Source organism: Canis aureus, chromosome 11 (genome assembly GCF_053574225.1).
Source record: "Canis aureus isolate CA01 chromosome 11, VMU_Caureus_v.1.0, whole genome shotgun sequence".
Classification (NCBI taxonomy): Eukaryota; Metazoa; Chordata; class Mammalia; order Carnivora; family Canidae; genus Canis; species Canis aureus.
In genome coordinates this window covers 24,957,345-24,976,972 of record NC_135621.1, presented here as the reverse complement: position 1 = coordinate 24,976,972, position 19,628 = coordinate 24,957,345, and the positions used below count along the sequence as shown (strand labels likewise).

The following is a 19,628-nucleotide window of genomic DNA, read 5'->3' as shown; positions in this document are numbered from 1 at the left end:
GTGTGTGTGGGGGTCCCTGCTCCACCCCTGGGGCTGTAGCCTTCCCCATGGAGTAAGGAGTCCATAGTGGATCACATACCTGCCCTTCTAAACCACATGCTGGACATTTAAGACCCTTAAAACTCCCTGTCCAAATGGCCCCAAGTCTGTTCCCAGAGGGACAGAGGACACTAGAATCAAGCAGTGGAGAAAGGAAAGGTGGCTTGGCAGCAAATGGCCAGAGCCTGGACATTCAAGTTAGGCTGTCTTCAGGTTCCCTTTGGTGTAGGCTGAAGTCAACCATGAGAAGGGGTGGAAGCAGGCACTGCCTACACTAGTGCTTTCTGACACAAAACTCCAAGGAATCCTAGATCCTAAATTCCAGTCTCGTCTTCCAGGTCATTAGGAAGGAGTATTTGATGAGGCAGGAGGGACTGAATATGTTCTAGCTTTGAAGCTTTATACCTATTTAGCCATGTGGCATCCAGGCCTCCATCTGCACTCCTGCCCAAGCCCCACAACATCAGGGACCAGGTAGAACAATGCTGCAAATACTGATTTTTATGTGCCATCCCTTGATTTTTTAATCAATTAATCAATCAATTATGTATTTATTTATTAGGTTTTATTTTAATCACCTGGTACTCATCACAACAAATGTACTCCTTATTCCCTGTCATCTACTTCTCCCACCACCCCACCCACCTGCCCTCTGGTAACCATCAGTGTGTTTTCTATAGTTAAAAGAGTCTGGGGCAGCCCGGGTGGCTCAGCAGTTTACCACCACCTTCGGCCCGGGGTGTAATCCTGGAGACCTCGGATCGAGTCCCAGGTCGGGCTCCCTGCATGGAGCCTTCTTCTCCCTCTGCCTATGTCTCTGCCTCTGTCTGTGTGTCTCTCATGAATGAATAAATAAATAAAATATTTTTTAAAAAGTCTGTTGCTTGATTTGTGTCTCTTTTTTCCTTGCTTGTTTGTTTTGTTTCTTAAGCTTCACGTATGAGTGAAATCATATGGCATTTGTCTTTCTCTGACTGGCTTATTTCACGTAGCATCATACTCTCTAGCTCCATCTGATTCATGCAAATGGCAAGACTCCATTCTTATTAATGACAGAGTAATATTCCGTTGCATAGATATACCACATCTTCTTTATCCATTCATCAATTGATAGCCACTTGGGTTGCTTCCATCTCTTGGCTGTTGTAAACAATGCTTCTAGAAACATGGAGGTACCATAAACATTAGTGTTTTCATATTCTTTGGGTAAATACCCAGTAGTATGATTGTTGGATGGTAGGGTAGTTCTATTTTTAACGTTTTGAGGAACCTCCATACTGTTTTCCAGAGTGGCTATACCAGTTTGCATTCCCGATAGTGCAAGAAGGTTCCTCTTTGTCCAATCCTCGCCAATACCTGTTGTTTCTTGGTGTTGCTGGTTTTGGCTATTCTGAGAGGTGTGAGGTGATATCTCACTGTGATTTTGATTTGCATTTTCCTGATGATGAGTAATGTTGAGCATCTCTTCATGTGTCTGTTGGCCATCTGGATGTCTTCTTTGGAAAAAATGTCTATTCATGCCTTCTGCCCATTTTTAAACTGGATTATTTGTTGTTTGGGTGTTGAGTTGTATCAGTTGTTTTTTAAAGATTTTATTTATTCATGAGAGACAGAGAGAGAGGCAGAGACATAGGCAGAGGGAGAAGGAGGCTCCTCAAGGGGAGCCCATTGTGGGACTCAATCCCGGGATGCCAAGACCACGCCCTGAGCTGGAGGCAGATGCATAACCACTGAGCCACCCAGGTGTCCCATATCAGTTCTTTATATATTTTGGATACTAACCCTTTATCAGACCTGTTATTTGCAAATATCTTCTCTCATTCCATAGGATGCCTTTTAGTTTTGTTTCCTTCATTGTGCAGAAGCTTTTTATTTTGATGTAGTCCCAACAGTTTATTTTTGCTTTTGTTTCCTTGCCTGCAGGGACCTATCTAGAAAAAGTTGCTAAGGTTGATGTCAGAGACACTACTGCTTGTCCTCTTTTCTAGAATTTTTATGATTTCAGGTCTCACATTTAGGTCTTTAAACCACTTTGAATTTATCTTTTGTCTACAATGTAAGAAAGTGGTCCAGTTCCATTTTTTTTTTTTTTTGCACACTGCTGTCCAATTTTCCAAGCACCATCTGTGGAAGACACAGTCTTTTACCCATTGGATATTCTCTCCTGTTTCCCCACTGAGGATGATGTTAGCTGTGGGTTTTTCATGTACGGCCTTTATTATGTTGAAATATGTCCCCTCTAAATCCTTGTTGAGGGATTTTATCATGAATGGATGTTGTCCTTCAACAAATGCTTTTTCTGTGTCTACTGAAGTGAATATGGTTCATACTCTCTTATTGATGTATCATGTTGATTGATTTGTGAATAGTGAATCACTCTGGTATCCTGGGAATAAATCCCACTTGATCATGGTGAATGATCTTTAAAAATGTATTGTTGGATTTGGTTTGCTAGTATTTTGATGAGGATTTTTGCATCTTTGTTCATCAGAGATATTGGCCTGTAGTTCTCTTTTTTGGTAGCGTCTGAATCTGGTTTTGGTATTAGTGTAATACTGGTCTCATAGAATGAATTTTAAAGTTTTTATTCCTCTTCTATTTTTTTTTTTTTTGAAATAGTTTGAGAAGAACAGGCATCAGTTCTTTAAAAGTGTGGTAGAATTTGCCTGAGAAGCCCTCTGGTTCTGGACTTTTGTTTGTTGGCAGTTTTTTGATTACTGATTCAGTTTCATTGCCGGTAATGGCACATTTTCTATTTCTGTCTGTTCACATTTTCTATTTCTTCCTGCTTCAGTTTTGGTAATTTATAGGTTTCTGGGAATTTATCCATTTCTTCCAAGTTATCCAATTTGTTCGCATATAAGTTTTCATAATATTCTTATAACTGTTTGTATTCTGTGGCATGTGTTATTATTTCTCCTCTCTCATTTGTGATTCCAATTACTTGGATCCTTTCTCTTTTTTTCTTGGTAAGTCCGGCTAAAGGTTTATCAATTTTATTATCTTTTCAAAGAACCAGCTTCTGGTTTCAATGACTTATTCTATTGTGTTTTTTTAGTTTCTATTTCATTTATTTCTGCTCCAATCTTTATTATTCCCTTTCTTTTGCTGGTTTGGGTTTTGTATGTTGTCCTTATTCTAGCTCCTTTAGATGTAAAGTTAGGTTGTTTATATGAGATTTTTCTTGCTTGAGGGAGGCGTGTAGTGCTATAAACCTCCCTCTTAGAACTGCTTTGGCTGTATCTCAGAGTTTTTGAACCATTGTGTTTTCATTTTGTTTCCAGGTACTTTTTAATTTTTTCTTTTATTTTCTGGTTGACCCATTCATTGTGTAGTGGCATTTATTTATTTATTCACGAGAAACACACACACACACAGAGAAAGAGGCAGAGACACAGGCGGAGGGAGAAGCAGGCTCCACACAGGGAGCCCGATGTGGGACTCGATCCCAGGTCTCCAGGATCACGCCCTGGGCTGAAGGCGGTGCTAGACCACTGAGCAACCTGGGCTGCCCCTCAGATATTTTTCTTGTGGTTGATTTCTAGTTTCATAGTATTGTGGTCAGAAAAGGTGCGTGGTATGACTTTGATCTTTTAGAATTTGTTGAGGCTTGGGATCCCTGGGTGGCGCAGTGGTTTGGCACCTGTCTTTGGCCCAGGGGGCAATCCTGGAGACCCGGGATCGAATCCCACGTTGGGCTCCTGGTGCATGGAGCCTGCTTCTCCCTCTGCCTATGTCTCTGCCTCTCTCTCTCTCTCTCTGTGTGTGACTATCATAAATAAATAAAAATTAAAAAAAAAAGAATTTGTTGAGGCTTGTTCTGTGAGCCAGTATATGATCTATTCTGTGACATCTCTTGAATTTTTAAAGAAGATTTTATTTATTTATTCATGAGAAACACAAAGAGAGAGACAGGGAGAGAGAGTGAGGCAGAGACACAGGCAGAGAGAGAAGCAGGCTCCCTGCAGGTAGCCCAAAGTTGGACTTGATCCCAGGACCCCAGAATCACAACCTGAGCCAAAGGTAGATGCTCAGGACGCCTGAGTGGCTCAGCAGTTGGGCGCCTGCCTTCGGCTCAGGTTGTGATCCCAGGATCTGGGATGGAGTCTCGCATCGGGCTCCCTGCAAGGAGCCTGCTTCTCCCTCTGCCTATGTCTCTGCCTCTCTCTCTCATGAATAAATAGATAAATCTTAAAAAAAAAAAAAAAAAAGGTGGATGTTCAATCACTGAGCCATCCAGGTGCGCTACTCCTTGATTTTTAAATGTTGATAAATCAATCCATGAGGAGGAGGATAATAGTGATGATTACAAAAACACTGGGAGGATAAACCAAACGTGTTTGCAGGCTGAATAAGGACTGCAGGCTGCCTCCCTGAAATCTCCGCAACAGGGTGACAGTATCCATCTGGAACCTGCACAAAATGTGACATCTGGACGTGCAGCTTTCTGTACTTGCTTTGTTACTTAATCATCATAGTGACCCTTCAAGATAGGAATTACTGACCCATGTTGTAGTTAGGGGAACGAGGCTTGGAGGGTTTGAGGAACTGGTCCCAAACCATCAACTCATGAGTGGTGGTGCCAGAACTAGAGCCTAAATCTTCAACCTCCAAGCCCAGCTTCCTCTTCTGGTTTTCCGTGTTTTTGCCAACATTTATCCCAACGCTGTACCAGGCGCTTTAACTCTCACTGCATCCTATGGAGGAAGGATGTGAGGCTCTGGGAGGTCACGTGGTCAGTGTGGGACAGAGCTGGTTGGAACCAAGGTCTGACTTCTTTAGAGCTAGAGTTTTGTCTTGAGAAGGAAAAAGCCCAAACAAAAACAAGTCTGTCGAGAAGGTTCTGCCCTTAGCTAAAAGCAGAGGAGCAACAGAGAAAGCCTTTTCTCGGTTGCCATATGTGTGAGTTAGAGCCGTATGAAATTGCAATCTGTGCTTGGAGGTGGGGGTGGGGATAGTCCTACCCAGTTCTTTATATCAATCAGCGCCAAAAGAATCTGTTGTAAAAATAAAAATAAACCCACCCAGACTCTGCCATTTGTCGGGAGACATTGGGTGTACCTGCCATTGTCTAGAACAAGGGTAATTATAAACAGGTAGTTCTGCATAGGTAAGAGTGCTATGACCAGAAGGGGAGCTCAGACACAATCCAGGGAGTGAAGATGGCTGGCTCTGGCCTCCACTGGCCCACCCCAATGCATTTCTTTCTGAAAGTTGGTGAGCAGGATTGGATGTTCATGACATTTTGGGTGCTCGGTGCTAGGTACTCTGCTGGATGCTCAACAGCCATGATCTCATTCAATCCTCACAAACAGGGACTATGAATTCCATTTTACAGGTGAGAAAACAGGCATAGAGGTGAAGTGACTGACCAAAGGGCACACAGCTGGTACTGGCAGGGCCAGGACCTAAGCCCAGAACTGGCAGTTCCTGAGGCCTGTCATCTGGGATCCTGGGTACTACTGCCTGTTGTCTCATGGGGATGGATATCAGCTCTGCCTTCACAAACTAATCAGTTACTGAAGTGAACTCTTGCTGTCTTCTGAAAAAGTGACAACTGGTAAAACTCCAGGCTTATGCCCTGGGGGATTAAAGGAGATAACGCTTGGACGATACTTCACTTGGTGTCTGGCACAATAACTGTCCTACAGCACAGCCTAATCAAATGCCCTGGCCACCTCTGCAGCCTCCTGCTACTCCTGCCACCCGTCCTGAGCCCAGGCCCTGGGAGCCCCCCGCAGCTCTGTGCACAGGCTGTGCTCTTGTCCCGGCCAGGGGTTCTGCAACCTCTGCAGAACCTGCTCAGTGCTACCTCCTCTCTGAAGCCCCTCAAAGAGCCACCCCACTTTCAGCCCCGCCCTCACCCGGTGCAGGGGTGGCTCTTCACAGGCCCCTCGGGGCTCCCACAGCCGGCTGCCCAGACTTCCATTTCAGCACTTATTTTGGGTGTAATTATATGTTCACAGGTCTGTTTCCCATAACAAGCCTGTCTGAGATCCAACATGCACTAAACAAAAACAGGCAGGGAAACCTAAAGCTAATATGCCACTGGGAGGAAAAGTTCCAGGGTGCCTGGGACGCTGCACTTCCCGTGCCATGCACCCACAGGCCAGCTGGCACAAGGGAAGGTCTGCCAAGCTCTTTCGTAGATGTACTGCACCAAAAGCCATACAAACAACCCGATGACCCTCTGACCCAGTAGGTCCACTTCTGGGAAGAATTGTTACAGGAAACAATTAGGAAAATGAGAAAAAATACACTTATGCCCAGAATCACTTCTGGGTTCTGACAGTAGAAACAGAATAAGCAAACAATCTAAATGACCAGCCACAAAAGGGAGGCTGAGTGACCCAGAGTAACAGTAATGCTTGTTTGTTGATTATTTGCACCTGCTAAATGCCAGTCACTTCGCTCCACCCTGTCATTTTGTCCTCGCACACAACCTGGGGAAGTAGGCAGCACAATTATCCCTGTGAGGAAGCAGGCTCAGAGGTGCTGACAGTAGTGACAGCCACTAGTAGGGGGAGCTCTGTGCCAGGCACCCCTCTCAGCAGCAGGACACTGACTCAGTACTGCTCACAAGAGGCCATGACCAAGCTGCTCGTCATAACCCCCCTTTACCAATGGGAGACTGAGACCCAGATACATTAATAACATATCCACAGCCACATTCCTGTTGAGTATGTGGTCTTATCTCCTTGGCTCTAGCTGTTGTGCCCTGTGTCACTCAGCAGCCAGCCGCAGAGGGCCTAGGGGACAGGCACATCTGCTTTGAGACCCTGTGCTCTGTGCCATGAGACGGACCTCCTGCTGCAGACTGCAAACCAGCTCTGTTATGAATTATGACCCTCCAAAGATGCTGAAGTCCTAAAGATCAGTCTCTCTGAACTTAATAGCCTCTGTTGGGGATGGGGTCTTTGCAGAGGAGGTCAGATAAAATCTGACCATGTCCTTAGAGAAGGGGGAGATTTGGACATAGGGATAGATGTGCACAGAGCAAAGGCAATGCAAAAGCATAAGGAGAGCATGATCTACAAGCATAGACTGCCTGAAGCTACCAGAAGCCAGGCAAGAGGCCTGGCGCAGATTCTCCCTGGAAGCCCTCCGAAGGAACCAACTCTGCTGACAGCCTGACTTCAGACATCTGGCCTCCAGCCTGTGAGAGAACAAATTTCTGTTGTTTAGGCCACTCAGTTTGTCACATCTTTATAGCAGCTCCAGCTCATTAGTTACTTATCACATTATGAGACAGCTGGCAAAAATGGTGATAACAGGGGATGGGGGGGTGTCACTGGAGGTCATGTGATGGGAAAGGGACCACTGATTGCCATTACAGGGAATGACACTGGGCTGCAGGGAGGGCTGCCTCGAGGAGACACACCAGCATGACAATGCTGCCTTCCAATTTCTCTCCCTCTTCTCCTGCATTTTCCCAATTTGACCCAGCAAGCTTGCATTACTCTTCTAAATTTCATCCAACTGGCTTAAATCTACGTATTTGCACCATGAGAATCTGGAGGTACGGTGGGGGCAGGGATCCCTGTGATGGGCTGCACTGTGTTCCCCAGATCCGTATGTTGAAGCCCTAACCCCTAGGACCTCAGAACATGATTATCTGGAGACAGGATAGGGTCTTTAAAGTGGTGACTGGGTTACAAATAGGTTGTCAGGATGGGCCCCACTCTAGTAAGACTGGTGTCCTTATAAGAAGAGATTAGGATGCATACAGAGGCAGAGAGAAAGAGCAAGAAACCAGTTGCATGTACGCAGAGAGAGAGGACCACGTGAACACACAGCAAGAAGGTGGCCATCTGCAAGCCAAGGAGAGAGGCCTCAAAAAAAAAACAAATTTATCAACATCCTGACCTCTACTTCTAGACCCCAGAACCCCCAGAACCAGAAGAAAAGAAGTTCCTGTTGTTTAAGCCGACCAGACCTGTGCTATTTTGTTCTGGCGGCCCCAGGAAAGGAATACAAGGAACCAGAGGAGGGCGAGCCTCCCCCCAGCCCCCAGCCCCCAGCCCCCAGCGCTGTAGGCTGGGGCTGAGGAACAGGCAGGGCATGCCTTAGTGGGCAGGGTGTGGCGCCGCCGTGTCACTCACCCAGGCAGTTGTGTCCATCGTGGGCCAACATGAAGCCGTCAAAACAGGTACACCGGTAGTTCCCTGGGATGTTGATGCACTCATGCACACAGCCCCCGTTGTAGTAGTCGTTCTCACATTCGTCGATGTCTGCAAAACAAGGGCCAGGAGAGGGGTCAGAGGAAGGGCCTCGGAGTCCCCCCCACCCCCACCCCACTGAAGCCACCAGGGCATGACTGGTTCTGGGATGACTCAATAGGTATTCTCGAAAGTCCTCGCTGGGGGCTGGGGACCCAAAGACCACAGAGATGAAGATCCTGGCCCTGCAATAAAGACCGGCCGCTTCCTTACAGGGCAGTGCAGGGTGCATTCCCACGGTGAAGCAGGCAAAATTCACACCCAGCTCTCCCTCCTTCAAGAGCCTCTCGACAATAGCAGCACGCGGGGACCACCCCCCCCGGCCCTGCACTGGCTCTCTTCAGCCTCCCAGAGATGGAGAGCTCATTGCTTGTGAAGTGGGGAGTACTGAATAACATGAATTGTGGGGCAGCCCCGGTGGCTCAGTGGTTTAGTGCTGCCTTTGGCCCAGGGCCTGATCCTGGAGACCCGGGATGGAGTCCCACGTCCGGCCCCCTGCAGGGAGCCTGCTTCTCCCTCTGCCTGTATCTCTCTCTCTCTCTCTGTGTCTTTCATGATTAAATAAATTAAATCTTAAAAAAAATAATAAAGTGAATTCTGCACACCACCCAAAAAAAAAAGTAACCTCTGCAATGAGCGCCAAGTCCATAAACTCCACGCAGTTTCCTTCCACAGCAGCGCCCAAAGCCTGAATTTCTACTGCTTCAGATTCCTCGTTATAACAAAGGCCTCTGTCTCATAAACAATGACCAACAGCCTTTGTAAAGGTCACCCTTTCTGCTGTTCTAAGTTTTTTTTTTTTTTTTTCCAACATTCCCCATCGGGGGTCGGAGGGCTATGGGTTCTGGAGTGCCCGAGAGATTTGAGAGCCCTCGGAGCGTCCCCGGAAGGCTCCTAGTTAACACCCAGCGAGCAGCTTGTCCACGCAGGTCCCACGGGCCGCGCCGTCCGTCATTCCCTCTTCACGCCCCACGGGAACTCCGGGAGCTGCGCACCGTCATCCTTCTGCCGAAGGAAGCGGGGAACCGGGGGCGCGCCAGGCCCCAGCCCACGGTCCCGCACCGGCGGACGGCGGACGTGGAGCGAGCGGGCTTCGAACCAGCCGGCCCGGCTTGGGGGCTCCGGGGGCTCCAGGGCCGCCGCCATGTCCGGGAGCAGCGAGCAGCAGGCGCCAGGGCCCGGCGGGACCCACCAGCATCGCCTGGAGGGTTCGGTAACCTCCTCCTCGCACTTGCTCCCTCCATCCGCACCGGCTCCAACCTCCACGGACAACCCAGGGACGCGGGAAGGGGCAGCAACCGGAAGTGCTCCACAGCGGAACCGGAAGTACTCTACTCAGGGGGAACAGGAAGTGTCTGCGCTAAGCACAACCGGAAGTGCCTCGCAGGATGAATGGCTCCCTCCCTTCCCGGGTGTAGAAGGCTGGGCCGGGCGAGGCGAGGGGACTGAGGGCCAGCCTGGCGACTCCCCGACAGGCGCGAGGGGCTGGCCCACAGAGCGACACCCAGCTCCGCGCGCTCTCCATGCTGGTGCGCAGGGGACGAAGGCCACGGGGCCAGTTAGAGTTCGCAGGTGGGCATGCCCATCGGAAGACTCGCTCGCTCGGGAGGTAGTGAGCTCCCTAACTCCGGAGGTGACCAAGCGCTGCCTGGACATCTGCCCGCCAGGGACGCTTGCAGCAGCAGAGGGGATAACTGCGGTGGAAATAGCACGGAGATGCCGGAAAACAGAGCCCGGGCGGCGCCGTCCACTGCGTGTGCCCACCCATCCAGCCGAGGCCCGAATCGCCAAAGGTGCGAGACACAGAAGCTTCCACCTAACCTGCCTGCCGTGGCCACCAGCCTCAGTCGGGACGCCGGCTCGGTCCCGCCGAGTCACTTCAATTGTCTTTAATCATGATACTTCATACACTTAGACGTTGAAGGAGGATATACGATTTTACGTTTGGAGGGGCACAGCGGTTTCTAAAGACTGGGATATTGATTACTTCTCATTCTCTGCAGCCCTGACCTTTTTGCGGAAGCCCCAGGGAACTCAATCTGACCACCTTTCTCCCGGAATCTCCCAGACACTCCAGAGGCAACATGGCCCTACTTTCATCCGTTAGCCTGCCCTTCCCTAGGGTTCCTCGCCCCTGTGAATATTGTTATCCTGATCCCTCCCGAAAGACATTGAATCCGCTACCAAAGCATGGTATTTTTTACGCGCTTAACACGGTGACAGCCTGCCCATTGGTCCCCCGTTCCACCAGCTACTCAGCGTGGGCCTAATCTCTCATCTGATCTGAGTCAGCAGCCCCCAGACCGTTCCCTTCCTCCATTCCTTCATTCCTTCGTATGAACAGGTGGATCAGGAGAAGATGGCCTGGACCCCAGTACTGGGGGTGGAGCCTGGTCAGTCTAACCCAAACAGCATATGTAGCAGCAGCTCTTGTTTCCGGGGCCGGCATATAACTTAGGCTGGATCAGTGAGATTGAGGGGACATACTTTTACTCCATGCTTGGGTAAAAGAATTCTGTCTCTCTCTCTCTCTATCTCTCTCTCTCAACTTGTATCTTAGAAGGAATTATGCAAATACAGGAACACCAGCTCATTTAATTTTCACAGCAACCCTCTGGAGTGGGCATTTTAACTTCATTTTATGGTTGAGCAAACTAAAGTGCAGAGAGGAGAGGTAATTGCTCAATGTCACATAGTAAACGGCAGGGCAAGGATCAGAACAGAGGTTTTTTAGTCTGAAAAACCTGTGTCCTTTCTAATAAGTTAGAATGCCCATGACATGCCAGGCATTGGCAAATTACTCCATACACATTATTACACCCTTGGCACGTCTACACTGTGGCTGAGAAAGTATTATCTAATCATCCAAACACTCATTTATCCATTCATCCTTCCATTTGTCTGTTCATGCTAAAATCTATTCATCTAAATATCCAGTCAGCTAATCATCCTTCTCGTCATCCAATCACCTATTATTCACCCTTTCATTTATCCAGCCAAATATCTACCCATGTATCCAAATATGCATATATCCATCTAAATATTCAGCTAGGCCCCCGTCCTTTTATTCATTTAAACATTGAAACATCCATCCATCCATCCTATATCCATTCACTCATCCACCATCCACATGTCTACCCACTACTGATACACTCACTCATCTATACACACACACACTCCACACACCTGTACCCACTCATCCATCTATCCAGCCATTCACTCATCCATCCATTTATATATATATTCATCCACCCATCAACTTCTTCAAATATTATCCCTCTAAACAGCTTATAAAATACATACAATAAGATTTTTAAAAAGATGTTAGGAAGAAGAAAAAGAAATGAGGGTTGAAGGATAAGAGAAAGCTGGTGAAAGTATACAAATAAATTTGGTAATTCCAGTACGATTTCAAAAAAGCCAGCCACAAATATGGCTCCTAGATTTCCAGAAACCAAAGCAAAGAAGGAAACACAGAGTCACCACATCCATAAAATGCAATTAAACCAGCTCTTTCAATGGTGGTAAGGTCTAATAAAAATGTCTCTTCCCTGGTTAGGATAATCACATGCCCCGATTTGCTTGACATAGTTCCAGTTTATGCTGTTGTCTGGGTGTAATTATTGACAACACACTTTTCACTCTCAAAATAATAAACTACTTGGTCACCATACCCATAGGGCATTATAAAGAGATTGCTGAATAACCAATAAAATAACTCTAGCCTTTTCCTTCCCATGATACCCTATAGTGTTGGCTACAGTAGATGCCAGAAGGCAGAAGCGTGCAGGAATGTTCACTGCTCATACCTCTTCCCTTACTTATCTCCAAGGGATTCCCCCAAATCGAAGCATCTCTTAGAACCATCACTTTCCCCTCCAATCCCCAGGCCCAAAGTGCTATCACATGCTTCCCTGAGGCCAGCCTGCAGCATCTGTTCACAGCTAAGCCCCCTCCCCTGATTTCTGTGTGTGTGTTGAGTTTTTGTTGTTGTTTTTTAATCATGTGAGCTTCCTGCTTTAATAACAAGAGAAATAAATGCACAAACAAATCAACTAAAAAAAAAATGTCAGCCAAAGCAAGTGGATTTGTTTCTGGAAAAAAAAAAAATCCATGAACCGCCACTCCTGGAGGAGTCCCCACAGGCCATCAAGACGTCTGGCAGGCTCGGGCCACTTTTTAAGGACTGTTAAGGCTAGAGAGAGAATGAGGAGCAGGCGAATGGGGTAGGGAGAGGGTGGTGATGGAATGGAGGGGGACAGAGCCAAGCTCTCTGGATGTTTATTCTTAAAGGACTATTGTGGGTTGAACTGTGTCATTCCCAAAGATGTATTGGTGCCCTGACCCCCAGTATCTGTGAATGTGACCTGATTTGGAAATAGGATCTTTGCAGATGTAAGCAAATTAAGATGAGGTCATCCTGGATTAGGATGGGCCATAATCTAACGACTGGTGTCCATATAAGAAGAGGGAAATTTGGATACACACAAAGAGGATATTAGGACAGAGAGGAGAACACCGTGGAGAAACACACAGAGACACAGAAGGAAGATGGCCATGTGATGACCAATGCAAAGATTGGAGGAAGGGAGCTGCATAAGAGCCAGGGGGTAGTGCTACCCCCATTTTACTGATGTGGAGACTGAGGCACAGTGTGGCTGAGCACCCAGTTTCCCAGCCCCTAGCCTGTGCCTGTGTTCCAAGGCAGATTCCATATCTTGTTGGAGCCATATCCTTTGGGTGCATGAGATGAACAACTTGTTACAAGTGCTTCACGTTCCAAAAAGTTATTAAGGAGAAGTGTGGGAAGGAGATGTCACGTGCCTCATTTTTATTTCTAAGGTGTATACCTACCCCAGAGGCTGAGGGATGGTTACAGGGAAGGTTTGTAGGAGGGGAAACCATGGGGAGAACAAAAGACCTGATCGGAGTGCTGGGGATAAGTCCGATAGCTCACCCTAGTCCTTCCTGCTCCTTCTACAGCTAGGATTTTTTTTTTTTTTTTTAGTTTTTGGTTATGAAAACTCAGTTCTCAACAGAAAACAGTTTCCAACATCTCACAGAACAGAGCAAAGCAGCACAGGAGCTGCTTATTATGGGATTTTAAAAAGCACACACTGTTTCATTTTTCCTATATTAAAGGCAGCCATGCACACGCGATCCCACAGCTATGGTTCTGTGCCAACAGGAGTGGTTTGGAACTCGAATGGGATGAGTTTAGTTTTATTTTATTTTTTTCAATTAATTCAAAATTGATTCTCGTTGCACCATAAAATATATATTTATTCTGCAATGCTTAGGTTCTAAAAGATTGCATTGCAATGTGTTGGGGCTCCTTCTCATTTTATTTTCATGTTTTTTCAGGGCATTTTCCTGAAAATCACAATGGACTGGAAAGGTTCTCAAAATGAGGGTTTTTAAAGTCCCCCCCCCCACCCCGCTCCGCTTTCAGAGATCATTACTGAAAAACGCCTTCTTGTTTCCCCTTGAAATTGGCATTTTTCTTGACATTCCTTGCAGACCGTGGAGACCAAACGCTCTAACAAAGACCCCTCCCCTGGCTGGGCACTAGCACGTCTTTTCCTTTGTCTGGGGGCTTTAGGAAAAACTGTGCACTCCTCAGATCAGGCAACCGTTCTGGGAGAGATGTATGGCTTAGGAAGTTGGGTCCTTATTGGTGAATAAATCTTAATCCGGTTTGTTGGCTAATTACGCTCGAGGGAAGGTAGTTTTGCAGGGCCGCCTAGCAGGAAGGATTAAGCCTCCTGTCTCCGGTGGCACAGGGTTAAGCTCTGGGTTTGTAATGATTGAGTAATGAGACCCGGCTCTCTGTGGACCCCTGGCATCCATTGATCAGGTTTCCCTTCTGAGGAGACAATGCTAGAAGTAGGCCCAGCAGTTAATTATGGGAAAGGTCAAAGGTCACACAAAACCAACACAAATCTATATACTTTTTCATTCCTAACTGCACACAATGACCGTGGCTCAGCCAGAGGGTGGGAAGGCCCTCCCCACTGCCCAGCTCGTGATCCAAAGTGACCATGGGGTTCGAGCTGCTTGCTGACCTCCCCCAGCAGCTGCCGCAGGGTCAGGACACCACACTTTCGCTCATGCTGTTCCCTAGCCTGGGGCTCCTTCATCTTTACAGACACCTATCTATGTCTGCAGGCTGAGCCCCAGCATCATCTCCCACCTGAAACCTCTGCTGATCCCCTGGCAGACATGACTCCTCCTCCTCCAGCGGACCCCAGAGCCCCAGGAATGGACAGCAACCATCACTCATGTTTGCTATGTGTCGTCCTTTGGAGCTGTGCGTCCCATGGGACAAGGGCTACATTCTGTTCAGTGTAAGCTTCGGAAGTGGCAGAGTTGTGCTCCGCAAAAGCTCGGTGACAAACAGCAAACAGATGCATAATCATCATAGGCACAGCCTCCATCGACTGACCCCCGACAACGTGTAGGTGGTATGCAGGCCCCTCACATATGTGAAGTACGTACCAACATCTTTATTTTGTGGCAGGGGAGCTAAGACTCAGAGAAGTTATCTCCCCTGCCCGAGATCACACAGCTAATACAAGTGGAACCAGAAAGGGAGCCAGGTCACCTGGCTTCAAAGTTAATGCTGTCTTTGTCACAAAGGACCACATATTGTAAGATTCCATTTGTATGAAGTCTCTAGAAAAGCCAAATCTATTGAGACAAAAAGAGATTAGTGGCTTTCTGGGGCTAGAGGCCTGGGCAGTGACGGCTAAGGGGTATAGATTTCTTTTGGGAGGTAATAAAAAAGTTCTAAAATTGACTATGGTGATGAGCACTCAGTTCTGTAAATATATTAAAAATCACTGAAAGGTACTTTGGATGAATGAATTGCATGGTATGTGAATTGTGTCTCAATAAAGTTGTACAATATTTTTCTCTTTTTTAGGGAGAGAGAGAGGGAGCATGTGCAAGCAGGACATGGAAGAGGGAGAGAGAGAGGGAGGGAATATTAAGCAGGGTCCATGCTCAGCACGGAGCCCAACACAGGGCTCGATCCCACGATCCTGAGATCATGACCTGAACTGAAACCAAGAGTCGGATGCTTAGCCGACTGAGCCACCCAGGAGCCCTAGTTGTTTACAATCTTTAAAAAGTTAATGCTGTCACTGCTCTCATCTGTTGCCCTGGCTGGGTCACTGTGACTCTGCCTGGACACAGGGAAACCACAAGGATGCTCATTCTGAATTGACCTCAAATGCCACCTGCCCAGTGTGTGCTCACAGTGAGCGTGTGGCTCACAAGATCCAGGTGGAACTTTCATACCAAACCAAAGGACAAAGACCAGTTGATTATTCCCTTTCTCCCTCAAAAACACCTGGAACCTTTTTGCTGGAGGCTGTTTCCCAAGCTCTGACATCAAGCCTGACGACATCAAAGCAACCTTGTCAAGGGAAAGCTGATCTGTGAGAATGTTCTAGATGGAAGGGAGGAGGTGCCCCAGGCTGCCAGCTCAGAGTTGAGACACCCCCCCACACACACTGCCAATTAATTACAGGCACATTCATTCTTCTATCCTCTTAGCAAAAGGCAGCGGAGAAGCCCCCAAACCACCAAACTGCAAGCTCTGGGGGGCTGCTGCCCAGGCCCAACCACCTCTGAACTCAACAGGAGGGCAATCAGAGGCATGCAGCTGCCAGAGACCCTGAGCTGCCCCACAGAATGGGTAAGCTGGCACCCCGAGAGCTCCTCTGAAGCTCCCACTGGGTTTTATAAGGGGTAACCAAGCCCAGACAGGGGAATTGAGGTGCTAATCTTATCAGCAAGTCTCGAGCTGACAGTAGCTTGAACCCAAGACCTCAGGGAGGCCCCGTGGGCTCAGGCAGTGGGCAGGCCTGAGCGGGCCGGATGCAGTCAGCTTCCTTCTTTCTCCCCAAACCCCCAGCGCAGTTTCTGTCCAACATAAACAGCAACGGCCGTGGCAACTCCCCCCAGACACCATCTCAGTTGCAAGTGGCTTACTCCTAACCAAAGCCCAAGCAGGAAGGCTTAACAACTTCCCCTGTCACAGAAAAAGAAACCAATGCTCAGAGAGCTCAGAGCTCCCACAGCTAGTAGGTGGCAAAGCCAATATTGGAATGCAGGCAGGCTCGTTCCAGGCTCTGCCCTCCTAAGCTTGACACAGTCCCAACCTTGACACAGTCCTCTGGAGAATTTCCCAGTCTCAGTGACCCAAGAAGTCAAGGCCCACAGTCCATGCTGAGCATCAAGCTGCCCCCCTGCCCTCTTTGCTCCTAGACCAACGCTTTCCCCAGGCTGGCTCCTCACCCTCAGCCCAGACCCCAGCCACAAGGAGTACCAGCCCGATGGACAACAAGGACCCAGACACAGATCGACTCAGCTCATATAGGAGCACCTCCCCTGCCAACACACCAGCCAGGCCCAGGCCCATCTACGGAGCTGCCAGTGGGAAGAGACAGGTGACCAACAGTCCAACCTGAACCCATCTGCCACCCCCCAGAGACTAATCCAGCACTAGGCGCCACCATGGCAAGGAGCATGATGAAAAAAGCTGTCCACCACGAGGGGCCAAAGGGATCTGGGATCTCCTAGCTCTAGGCGTCAACTTTGCAATCATCCACTAGGGCCCAATGGGTTCTCGGACCTGCTCCAGGTCACGTGGGGCTGGCACCTAGTTCTCCTCGGACCCACGCCTAGCTCTACTCTCCCTGGCACAAGGGGCAGGAGGCCCAGACAGGAGGAAGGTGGCTCCCAGAGCAAGGAGTACATCCTGGAGCTCTGAGAGGGAGGAGGGAGTAATCAGTCCCAGAGCTGTTATTAACCAGGCCAGAGTCCAAGCTGGCCGCCTGGGGTCTTAAAACTCTCTCCTCCCAGGACTGCAGCCCTGGCCCATCTGGAGGACCTCCTTAGAGCCGAGGCCCCGTGACCTTGCCCGCACACACAAGCCCTCTGGCCCTCTTTGTCTCAAGGCCTTGGGGGAAGGCCGCCATCCCTTTCAGTAGCATCCAAAGGCCAACAGGCCCGCAGTTTATTTTCTTAGAAATAATGGTTTTTTCTGGTTAGCATTCCTTAGATGGAAAAACAAATACAGCCACTGTAATAAGAAGCGGCCAAGAGGAGGAGAGAGAGCCCAGAGGAAGGGGCAGAGAGGGGCCTGTGCCCCAGGGGAGGGGGTGGGGGGCTGAGGGCAGTGGGGGCAGGGGAGAGACCCTCTAACCCTAGGAGAAATGAGGATTTAAAGATTTTATTTATTTATTCATGAGACACACACACAGAAACAGGCAGAGGGAGAAGCAGGCTCCCTGTGGGGAGCCCAATGCAGGACTCGATCCCAGGACCCTGGGATCATGCCCTGAACCAAAAGCAGATGCTCAACCACTGAACCACCCAGGCATCCCAGAAATGGGGTTTAGAGGAAACAGAAAGTATGACATGCAGGCTCTGGAATACCTTCAGCGCACTTTCCTCCTTGGTGGTTGGCAAGCAGGTGCCATTGCTCTGACTGCCTGGATAAGGAACCAGGCCTCTGGAAGGTTAGGTCACTTACTGGGCTCACTGAGTCAACTGAGGCCCCAGAAGACCTCAGCATTCATACTACAGATGCCTTCATGGGCCATCAGAGCTGGAAGGAAGGTCTGCCTCCCTAACCTAGCCTGGAAAACGCCTCTCTGGGGAGCCTCTCTGGTTTCTTCCCTCCCAAGGCAGAGAGCCGTACTCTTTCTTCTTTACCCTCAGTCTGGTTCTGGGTTTCCATCATTGCCCTTCCCACTTGTGTTATGTTCACATCTCTCTCGGTCCGACTCTCCCACTGACCAGTGAGGTTGGGAAAACATGTCTCTGCCTCAGCTCCAAGCCTGGCACAGAGTAGGTGCTCAGCAAACATTCTCAATACCAAACTGAATCTAGCCTAGCGGATGCATTTTACAGATGGGTAAACTAAGGCTCAGGGAGGCGGCCTTGCCTCCAATGCTTAAACGCCAGCATTATGACATTTCCATTTTTCTTTCTAAAAACGGACATGGGCTCTGCAGAGGCCCAAACTCTGCAGCAGAGCGGGGACTAGTTGCAAGCAATGCCATCTAATTGCTAGCTGACAGCAACTTGGAATTTTAAGTCACATCTGACTTCTTCCTGCCTGCTGGTCTGCTGGACTAGAGCGCTTTCATCTTCAGTGGGGCACACGTTAGCATGCATAATTGCACGTTTTAAGACTTGAAGAAGAATTTCCCTCCACCGTCCCCCCCCTCCAGCCCACCTCCTACTGCCTTTCCTGGCCTCCCAAAAAGCAGAATTTTATCTGGAGTTTCAATAAGCCGTGCAATAATGATGAGGAAAATGATTTAATAAGGTCATAGATAGTATTCTCTAAGAAGGCCTATTGGTTTTAAGATTTTTTCTTCTGACGTTAAACTAAACAGATTGCGGGGTGTGTTATTAGGAGTTTTGTTAAAATGCCTAATCGCATGCCCTGTAATCTACCTGACTTCAGTGACTGACAAGTAGACGCTGGGGATATAAAATTCAGGAAGTGGCTATTTACATTCATCACATACATGCTAATTTTGTGATCTCTGATGCCCATAGGTTGTCATTTTTTCCTCTTCTCACACAAAAAAGGGGAAAATAATAATGTATTTGATATTCTGTGGCCAAAACAAAAAAGTTATTTCCCCCAAGAGTTTTAATTATAGCATTCTGGAAAAGGCCCGAGTTGGAACTTGCAAGTGGAATAAACGACTTGAATAAATAGTCTAAAAAATTAAGTACACATAGAAGGGGTGATGTGCACTGCTGGTTCAGACTAAACAGTGATTATCAAGAGGGTCTTAGTTATTTAAACAAGCCATTTGAGGGCGGTTTGCTCCTCGTTTGGGGCCTGGTCCTGATTATAAACGAGAGCTTTTAATTAAGATTAGTAAGACCCAATTCAAGCTATAATTTGGTCCTTTTCCTTAGTAAATGTCTATGAAAACAAAGCAATTAAGGTTAAATGAGTTGAAGCATTTAAAAGGGATGAAATGGCCCCTCCTTGCCCTTGACCTGCCCCCTTAGCAGAAGGAGCATAAACAGGCCCAACTAATTCAGACCAGGAGGCCAGCACAGGGGTCTGGTGAGCTGGGGGATGCATAGGCTTAGCCTAATGAAAAGAGGCAGGGGCAACAGAATGCGCAAAGGTCCTGGGGTAGGAGAGAGCTGGCAAGTTTGAGGAACCCAAAAATGAGTGATGCTATGGTGTGGTCAGGGAGGGAAGGGTTGAGTGAGAATGAGCAGTTCAATATGATTAGCTGAGTGCCTTGGGCTCAGCCCAAGGAATGTCCTTTCTCAGCTATACAGGTGGGTGGTGTGCTTTGATCCTCACATTCACAGGGCCTG

General features: G+C 48.2%; 1 protein-coding gene across 4 annotated transcripts in view; it reads right to left on the bottom strand.

Annotated features, from left to right (window-relative positions):
- The window catches only part of SCUBE1 (signal peptide, CUB domain and EGF like domain containing 1), a 135,390-nt gene that overhangs the window by 105,419 nt on the left and 10,343 nt on the right, over positions 1 to 19,628 (bottom strand). For 2 of the 4 annotated variants that reach the window (XM_077914200.1, XM_077914202.1), the window contains exon 3: positions 8,142 to 8,270. In XM_077914200.1, the coding sequence (XP_077770326.1) occupies positions 8,142 to 8,270 (129 nt within the window). Of the gene's footprint in view, positions 1 to 8,141; positions 8,271 to 8,883; positions 9,207 to 9,450; positions 9,568 to 19,628 lie in introns of those variants that run through there. The other 2 variants (XM_077914203.1, XM_077914204.1) reach the window with 2 other exon arrangements.